The 9,982-nt window shown below is 40.0% G+C and overlaps 2 protein-coding genes across 3 annotated transcripts; one reads left to right on the forward strand and one right to left on the reverse strand.

Moving 5' to 3' along the window:
- Positions 1-417: 417 nt before the first annotated feature.
- Positions 418-3,717, reverse strand: LOC104967455 (XK-related protein 8-like). Of its 2 annotated transcripts, XM_010796914.1 has the most exons (3): positions 2,758-3,717; positions 1,504-1,691; positions 418-1,171 (listed from the first exon to the last, which is right to left on the reverse strand). In XM_010796914.1, coding segments are annotated over exons 1-3 (519 nt in total). In that variant the 5' UTR covers positions 3,087-3,717; the 3' UTR covers positions 418-1,169. The 2 variants fall into 2 exon arrangements, with proteins under 2 accessions (XP_010795216.1, XP_010795215.1); XM_010796913.1 differs by having other exon boundaries at positions 418-1,691.
- A 497-nt stretch (positions 3,718-4,214) lies between these two features.
- LOC104967457 (serine/arginine-rich splicing factor 4-like) lies at positions 4,215-8,838 on the forward strand. Its single transcript, XM_010796916.1, has 5 exons — positions 4,215-4,428; positions 6,010-6,257; positions 7,940-8,022; positions 8,127-8,341; positions 8,736-8,838. Exons 1-5 carry the CDS (start codon positions 4,322-4,324, stop codon positions 8,815-8,817), a joined length of 735 nt encoding a protein of 244 aa, XP_010795218.1. The 5' UTR covers positions 4,215-4,321; the 3' UTR covers positions 8,818-8,838.
- The last annotated feature ends 1,144 nt before the right edge of the window (positions 8,839-9,982 follow it).

The raw sequence follows: 9,982 nt of genomic DNA on the forward strand, positions 1-9,982 counted from the left end.
GAGAACATATTGATGATGTATTACCCCAGTGACCTGTATGTTGTATGTTATTTCCTTTGTAATGTCTTAACAACTTAAAAATAAAGTATTTTAAAAAAGAAAAAGAATATGAGTATGTCTACATGCTCAGGGGAGAGGCGGGTGCGGAGGCGATTCACTATCAGGCCAGCTGTAGAGAAGACCCTCTCAGCTGGAATTTGGGCATAAGATGAGGTTTGAGTCTGCTTGAACTGCGTGTAGGGAGGGGCAGCAGCCATACCATTAGCTAGAACTAGCTAGATCTGATGGATTTGGACATAAACGCGAGTGAAGTATAACCGGACGCGAGAGAGAGAGAGAGATCAGCACCTGCAGCTCTACCCGCTGTGAGGGACCGGTGAGCGGAGCAAAACACACCTTTTAGACGTCACCTAACACATTTAGCTATGGCACTGTCGTATACATTGAATTATTCCATTTGATAATATGTAATCAACTTAGGCACCACTCCCAAAATCATACTCATATTCGAATGCCTGAATAATTTAGAATATTCGATTAATCGTTCCCATCCCTAGTAGGAAGAGGGTCTAACTGACAGGTAGATGGCTTGGATTTACGGATGAGGTCAGAGATTACAACAGCAGAGGGAAGTGTGAAACTTGAAAGAGAATGAGAGATGGTCAGAGAAAACAGGGAGAGATATACTGCAGGTGGTGTTAGGAGTTAGTTGCTGGTGAATGCTTTCTATTTTGTCATAAAAAAAAATGACATGAGGGAATTACAGTAGGCGGTTGAATACTGATAAGGTGCAAGAGAGTCCGTTGGTCGTAGAATGTTCTTCACTGTAGAGAACAGGCCCTTGTGTTCCCTCTGCCAGAGCTGATGAGAACTGCGTAGTATGATGATTTAGCTGTAGAGAGAGTGTCCTTGTAGTGGAGGATGTGGTTATTGTACATTTCTTTGTGAGTCCAGTTTTTTTGCAGAGGCGTTCCAATCTACGGCCTTTTGTTTTAAGTTGGCGTAGTTCAGGTGTAAACCAAGGAGCAGAATGGGTTTTTAAAGGAGCCAGGGTATTGAGCAGACTGTGAAGATTGTTTTTGTAATGAGAAACCAGTTCATCAGGCGGGGATGAACCATTTATGCTGGGGAGGTTGTCAATGCCACTGGAGAGTGTAGCTCAATGAATATCCTTCATGGGAAAAACACGGGAAAGTTCTGTCTGTTAAAATGTTGAAAGGTCATGTTTTTAGGTTTTGCTATGTATTTCTACCTTTTTTGAGAGTAGAGTATGTGTTTCACAATTTTAATATGATGTTTTTTACAAGGATCAGCAAAGCAAAGTGCATTCATACAAATGTATTATTAACAGCTCAGGTGATTAAGAGAGGGAAAAAGCCTTTTTCGGATTGTGTCAGGAAAGACTCAAAGTTGCGTAATACCTAATAGAAACACCATCCTCTATTGTAGAAGTTTGCTTCTGCTGTGAGTTTAAGGAAGTAACTTATACTAGAGAGAACTCACACTGTACAGTCCGTGCCTTGTTTGTTTCCAGCATGACGTAGATCATCAGAGTGAGCTGAGGAGCGCTCTCACAGAACGTCTCGATGAGTCGGAGCATGCTCAGGTCGTGGGTCAGGTAGACAGCGTACTCCGACCCCTCCGCTTTCCGCCACCAGACCCTGAAGCCTTGCCGTATGGCCGAGATGTGCCTGCGTGAATGAACATGTTTGAACAAAACTGTGAGTGACAGAAAAGACACATGGGAGAAAATGAAGACGCATAACAAGACTAATGTTGAATAGCCGCAATCTGTCATGATGCATTAAATGACTTTGTGCTCTTCATACGTCAATCATTCATTACTTGTGTAGTGTATGCAGAGTGCTCTTATGGGACGCTGGATTTACCAGTTGCCACACCTGATATGTTTCATTTATGGTTACTACACATGTCACATTTCATTACCTACTTGCCTGCATGAACTATTCTGTAGGAATGTCCAGTTGTTTAACAGGTAGAGAGAAATACTCCTACGGTAAAGGTTCCTGGGCCCAGTGTGCTTTATTGCAGTTTTGTCAGGATTAAAGAGTGCTTATACTTTGTGCAACCTGTTGTTGAAACACTTTCCACATCTTGAGAAACCAGCCTTACATTTACTGTCACATTTAAACAGGAGTAGGCTGTTTGGGTAATATGAACTTATATATTTGCTATGAGGTTTAACCAACAATCAAGTAATTAGCCGCATTAGCACTGCATTTTATAATATATAATGGGTTTAAGCAGTTTTACTCCACTATAGTTAGGAAGCTTACATCTTCCTAGACTGAATGGATTCAAACAAAAACTTTGCATATTCAGATCTTTATCACAAAAATATAAACCAAGTAACGTATAATGATGTAATATTATAGACTAAGATACCTGGCAGTAATATAAGGTACAGTTTACCAGCCATTGTACAAGCTCCAACATTTCAAAAGAAAAAGTAATCAATAAATAAAAGAGATTATGTTAGTAATGAGTAAAATACACTATTATTATTACATTAAAAACACAACATCAAGTTTCAAAACATTTTGATGTAATAAGATAATATTTCAAGTAGGTTTCTCATTATAACAGAACACATATTAGCTTTCACACGTTACATTTTCTTTAGTAACATTTTGTATTAAAGGACTTTTACTTCTAGTGGTGCATATTAAGACTACAGTAGTTTTATTTGGATAGGAGTACTTTTCCACTAGTGCAGTGCACACTTGTTTAGGCTACCTGCAAAGGAAGCCCAGCTGCAGCACATGAAACAGGCAGGAGAGCTTCACTCGGTCCCCGAACAGCACGGTTCCTCCTCCGGTCTGCACGCTGCCGAACCCCGGCAGCTTGCGGTCATACTGGAACCAGAACCAGCTGAACATTTGGACCACGACCGACGACAGGACCATGAGGCCGACCAGAACCCCGAACCAGAAGATGTCCCCTCGGCAGTAAAACTCGGTGGCCACCCACACGTCCGAGCCCCAGTCCATCAGGAAAGTACACACTCCGATCACAGAGAAGGCGAAATCTATCCACGAGTACTTTGAAAAAGTCGCGCGCTCCATTACCGTTTTTGTCAGTTAGCTAGTTGACCAACCAACATACCAACTGTTGCTGCTTAGCTAACATTCGGCTAACGTCCTGTACCGTTATTTCCCTCCCAGAGCGACTTCACGTTCTTCAGCCCAGTGAAGAAAAAAGTTGCAAAAACTTTCATGTTGACATAACAGCGTACATTTATTAAAATATCCTCTATTAAAACGTTGAAGGCATTTAAGGGAATCTAAGTGTGTTAAAAAATAACTAGCACATAAGAAGAGCAGCTGGTGTTTTGTCCGTGTCGTTGTTAGCCCCGCCCACCGCGGCTAACCTCACCGCGTGTTAGAAAGAACCTGAAAGATTAGATGATCTATCTCGTGTCGTAACGTAGATAATAATGTATCATGACACATTCTTATAATCAACTATCACTGAGGGAATGTTGTATGTACTATAATATAGATCATGCATACATGTGTTGGTTCCATCATTTTAAATGCAGTAGTGCAAAGTAATTTAATCAGTGGAGGCCTGCAGGCAGACTCCTCTCAATTTAATGCATGACCTATTACTTGTATTATCTATGTTTGTTATCTCATTTTTTTTCTGTCTCTTTATAATTCTACTCCACCACATTTTGGAAGCAAACGTTGTACTTTTTCACTCCCATACATGTATTTGATAACTTTATACTTTGCATATTGTCATTAACCAACTCATCTCATGTAAATCTGCAAACAAATGAATGAGGTAAAGTCAAAAGTTTAACATTGGTCTTTACATTTTTTGATTTATTTACTGTTTTTTGTTTTTTACATTACTGAAAAATATTTGATTATGCAAGTAAAACACTGTAATAAAATTAAGTTGTGCATATTTGTATTGGACCATACTGTTTTTATTTTTTAAAGTACTTTGCCTCTTTTAATATGTCAGTCGTATGCACCAAATCAGGGCACATTCCTATTTAGGTCATAACAAACTTTTCAATTAACCTTATACTAATAGGATTTCTATTAGTCTCGTCTCAATATTGATAGGTAATAAGATACTTAGCTTGTGATACCTTTTACCTGAGAGACTGAACTCAGGCCAAAATAACCCAAACAGAAGAGGCCGCGCCCCCTGCAGCTCGGACCTATTGTACCAAAGGAGCGCGTGTATGTATAGTTGCAGCCTCGCGCCTCCGGTCTGTGTGCTCGTTCGGTTTTAGCCGGATCCCACATTTCGCTACGTTAGCATACAGTAGCTAACACACAAGATGTCGAGGGTGTATATTGGAAGACTGAGCTACAGGGCCCGAGAAAAGGACGTGGAGAGGTTTTTCAAAGGCTACGGGAAGATACTCGAGGTCGACCTGAAAAACGGGTAACATTTTTTGGTGTTCTGTCGGTGCTAAGCTAACGCCTGCAAAGGCCGAAAACGTGCCGTCTAGGCCTTGTTGGTCGTGTGCCCAGCTAATGCTAAGCTATTCGTTAGCATATTTTATAATTACAAATGAAAACTATCTATAATGTGTAATGGACTGAGGTGTTTGTTTTGTTATCATTATTATTCTTCTCGAAACTGTATCAAAGCTCATATTGCTGCTTATTATGTAACGTTTGGGCTATCTCGGACAACGCTAACTAGTTAGCTAAGGTTAGACGTGGCAATGTCACTGGCGGCCTTGTATACATCAAGCTAAACAAGTGCAAGTGCAGCCAATCTCGTATTTAGCTTGGATCCTCGCGAATGCACAATACTTTAGATATGGCATGATTCTTTTATTCAAGATACTTTGTACAATCAAGCTTGATATGTCTGTTTCAAACGTCTCCATCGATGCTATTCAGTACAGCATTGATGGAGAGCATTCATAAATAATGTATTTATCAAATGCTCTTTGTTTGGACTTCAAGGTTGTTGTTTATTTTTAATCAAACATCACCATCATGATTCACAGTACATTAAATCGCAGAAAATGTCAAATTCCACGAATGTAATGTTTTTTAAACGTGCAGCTTCTTTGATTCACTCACCAGTGGTGAGTTTTTTTTATTATGAATAAGGATCTGTTAGTTAGGTGCTAGTTCCTGGTATCAAGGGCTGCCAACGACGATTATTTGCATCACCCATTTAGTGTTTGGTCTTCAGAATTTTCGAAAAATGGCCACTACCAGTCTACAAGGAACAAAGTGAATCTACGCGTGTGCTCGTTTTGCAGAACCACTGTCCATTATGTATGAAGTTTGCATCCTTGTTAAATCAATAGATTCGCAATTTCTGTATACGCCAGGCAACTTTTGGATTTAAGTGTTGGCTGTATCGTTGAAGACTTTCTTTGTTTTCGAAACTCTCGAAAAACGTTCCATTACTCTTCCAAAAATAGATATCCAAGTAGCATTTTTGAATATCTGTTTTAATAGACATTCATACTTGTGTAGTCTAACTGAAGAATAGTTTGGTTCATTATCAAACGAATACAAATTCATCAAATTGTTGCTAATATAATTGCATTATTTGCATATAATCATCAATATAACCATTTAATTAATTAGCAGACTATTGACTTTATACACATTTCTAGTGTGTACAGATATCTAGCATTTTAAGATATCTTAATTAGTAAAGTTACTAGTGGAAATCAAATATTTGCTAGTAAGAATTGTATATGAACTATCTAAGATTTGTTTTGTAACAAGCCATTAACAAAATATATATAATAATGTGTAAAATGCATTTCTGAGAGTCACCATTCCTTTTCAAAATCTGGAAATGAAGTTCATTCTTTTCAGCCAGTAAAATCTAAATTGCTATCGGTATGCCATGCTGATAACATCTTAAAAAGCTTGTGCTACTCTTTCTAAATAGGTTTTGGCCAGTTTGTGCTCACCTGACTGACCGATTATGAACTCAAAACATTTTTTTGTAACCCGATGTTAAAACATTTTCTCTTCTGTTGTAAAGGTATGGGTTTGTTGAATTTGATGACCCCCGTGATGCAGATGATGCTGTTTATGACTTAAACGGCAAGGAGTTGTGTGGTGAAAGAGTCATTGTGGAGCACACCAAGGGACCCCGTCGGGATGGAGGTTATGGTGGTGGTGGTGGTGGTGGCGGAGGTAGTAGTAGTGGTGGCGGCGGCGGCAGAGGAGGAGGAGGCGGAGGAGGAGGAGGCGGCGGCGATAGAGGAGGAGGAGGAGGAGGAGGTGGTGGTGAAGGAGGAAGAAGCAGCAGCAGCAGTAAGTGTTTAACAAAGAAAAGTTATTTTTTATATGTCATTGATTGGGGGTTTCATTCATTACTGGGAAACAATCTAAATTTCAAAGGGGTACAATCTTGAGCTTGTCCTTGGTGGCTGATGTGCACTCAATTGATATCCTAGTGTTTGTTCATTTTTGGTGGTACTTAAGCTCACTCCTTAACATAGGCTTTTCTTAGTCACACAAGCTATACCTGAAAACTATGGGTTTGATATTTTGAAAATGGAGTGCAAAATAACTAAGTTAGCCTGTCCACAATGTTCACCAATATGAGCGTTTTGATAGATGGCATATTATCACTGTAGTCTCTAAATATGTGTGAATACTGTAACAAGATTGGTTAAAATGCTGACAAAATAGACAGATGTATAAAATAACATTTTGGTCAGTATTGTCGAGCTCTGTTGGTACCTTTTCTCGATACCTAATGAAGGAGCACCAACTTGTGCATCTTTAAATGAAACTCCTCACACCTATCCTCCCTTGTGCTAATTTCATCAGTTTTTGCTTTTGTTCTGGCCCCATTGATTCTTCCAGGTTTTCGATGACCTGTTTAACATAAATGAATGTCTCAGTTTCAGATAGGGCACTCTAGAGCTGCAAGTTTGTTTTTAATTGTCTTGCAAATATTTGAGCACACGGTGCACAAGCCCCACTCAAGACAGCATTAACATTTTTTTTCAACAGTAGGCATGAAGAGAGATTTCCATATCTGCACATGTCATAATTATTATTATTGTGTGCACCAAAGCCACCAATGACTTGAATAAATGTCTTGGGTTTACCATGTAATGGTTTGAAAATGCAGTTACATTTTATTATGTGATGAGGAAATGGCTTACTGATGGAAAGGATATAAATGTCTTCATTAAATACTGTAAAAATAGCCATTTGATTGTTAAATATCTTGTAATCCATTGATGTCTTATTCCGTTTTTTTATTTCATTTACAATGATTGTCAATTTAAAGGTAAAGATTTAACAAAGAACCTCAATGTTTTAATTGGAAGAGTCCTTTGCTGACTGCCTGCCCCTATTGCTGGCCATGGTGTCCCCCCTTTCCAAGAGTGTGGTTTGACCATTCTGGGCCCCTGGGCAGACCAAAAAAGGGAGCCATTGTGAATGAAGACCGCTTTTCCCATTAGGCCCAGGCCGGGTGGTGAGGATGCCATGGGGGTTAGGAACAGATGTGGGTTCAGTTCTTATGGGTGCCTGAAAAAAGAACATGTTTTGTAAAAGTAAAATGTTTTTTCTAGATAGGGTAGCTTAGAATCTTGCTTTAGTTCACCGTAAGTACTTCCTCAAACAGTTTTTCAGTTTGTTATTTAGAAAATAGGCACATAGAATTTCTTTTTACCAACATTTGCTAAAATGATAAGCTTAAAAATGTACTTTATAGGTTGAGGCTTTTGAATATTTCTTTTAGCAAATTATAAATTCAGCCTTTTTTTGTAATACTTTTCTCACCTTTTGCTTTGCCCCTTTTTTCTTTTCCCAAGTCAATATTGATATATTTGGTAGTGTGTAGCTTGGAGATTAGCATAAATGCACCACCACAGTTTGTTTGGGGTCCTCATTTTTTCCCCTGTCCTTTCCTGTTACCTCAAAAGGTGGATATGGTCGCTTTGGAAGAGACAGATATGGTCCACCCATAAGGACAGATTATCGGCTCATTGTTGAGAATCTTTCCAGTCGCTGCAGCTGGCAGGATTTGAAGGTATGAAGATCTATTTGATCCATAGCCGTTTAGTACACCAACATATTCTTAAGTTTTGTTTGTCTCGCAGATCTACTTCATGATATATTTGCTTTTTCCTTAAGGACTACATGAGACAGGCAGGGGAGGTGACTTATGCCGACACCCACAAGGGCCGCAGGAACGAGGGGGTGATAGAGTTCAGGCTCTACTCCGACATGAAGAGGGCTTTGGAGAAGCTCGACGGCACCGAAGTGAATGGAAGGAAGATCCGTCTGATCGAGGACCGCCCTGGAGCCAGACGCAAGCGCTCTTATTCTCGCAGTCGCAGCCACTCCAGGTCAGACCGGTTCTTTAGTTTGCTGTTATTTTACTGATGCATACTGCTTGCAAAAAATGTAAGAGGAAGTTAAACTGCACAACAAAAAAGGTCTTGAGAATAGTTTCAAAAAGGTGCTGGCTTGGCGTCCAACACATCTTCATAACAATAATTGAAGCCCTTGTACCGGCATTGTACTTAGATGGCGCCGGTGATGATGCCTGCCCTGCCTTTGGCCCCTCTTTAATTCTCTTGCACTATTTTATCTGTTTTTACTTATTTTATATATTCATGTTACACTGTTAGAGGAACCTGTGTCTTACGTTTTTCTTTGCCCTATCTACACTGTATCTTATTTGCACCACGTGACAATAAAGCTTTGAATCTTTTGCCAACCGTTACTCTGTTTCCTCAGGTCCCGCTCCAGGAGCCGCAGGTCTCGTAAGAGCCGCAGCCGCAGCGAGAGCAGCAGCCGCAGCCGTTCCCACTCCAGGTGAGGATCAAACCTATCAGAGAGGACTGTCTACTTAATAGTATGGCCGTTGGAACTCATTTTGGGACTTAAATACAAATAAAAGAGTAAAATCAACAATACGTTTTCCTGTCAAGATAGTAATCTGCAGAATACGTAAAGGTCCAGAAGAAATATGACTTAAGAAGGGGCAACCTTAAAACTCATCTGATAACACTACATTGCGTCAATGTAAAGTATGAGGGACTGCCGCTAATGCAGGAAACAATATTTGTTTTTGCCCCCTGGGGGGTTTGGGGGGGGATGCATCACCAGGAAGATTTTTTTTAAATGTTGAAGTTAAAAGCATCAATCTGGTGCACTTTGAGACTGTAAGCAGATTTTTTTCTTTATGGATATTTTACAAATCACTCCCCTTTTAAACTGTATTCTTGTTTATTAATGACAACTTTTTTTTACTGTCATATTAGTATTGTATACCTGTTTACTTTATTCTCTTATTTTTTTATAACTATAATGATCATATAAAGATGTGCCTTTACCTCACTGGTTGGAGAAAAAGCTTCTTATATTCGTTAGCATAGCTAGCTAACCAGATGCTAATAACAACAAAGTTATTGACTGTATGATCAGTATGACAGATGAACAGATCGCCACTGGGCTTTCAACTAAAGACACAGCCACGCAAAAACTGCGGCATGTGTACAGCTCCTTATGGGTACTGCAATTTGTGAAGTCCCGGCCCGGAGCCGCGTTCTGGTGCTCTCCGTTAGAACTACACTCCTGTCAGACGAGACATATACCACGTGATGACACGTTAGGCTCGTGTTGTGTTCAAGGACCCTGAACTTGGCCAGGAAAAACAAGCTTGTTTAATTATTTTGCGGTCTAGATTTCTTGAATTTTTTTCTTTTTTGCGTGTGTTTATAAATTACCTCGAGGGCCGTACCAAATGGTCTCGCGGGCCGTATACGGCCCGGAGGCCGGAGGTTCCCCACCCCTGTCCTAGACTGATGTCAACTGTCATCATAGACCGTCCGAGCGGTGCATTCCAGGCTCAAATCAAGCGCACCGCTGATTTTTTTTTCCTCCTTCAAAATATGCTGGTGTTGAAGCCGTGTCAGAAAAGAGGCAGACTGCTAAACCACAAAACTTAGTCAGAAAGGGCATCAAGGCCACTGTGGCCTTAT

This window comes from Notothenia coriiceps, unplaced genomic scaffold (genome assembly GCF_000735185.1).
Source record: "Notothenia coriiceps isolate Sejong01 unplaced genomic scaffold, NC01 NC01_scaffold00037317, whole genome shotgun sequence".
NCBI classification, from domain to species: Eukaryota; Metazoa; Chordata; class Actinopteri; order Perciformes; family Nototheniidae; genus Notothenia; species Notothenia coriiceps.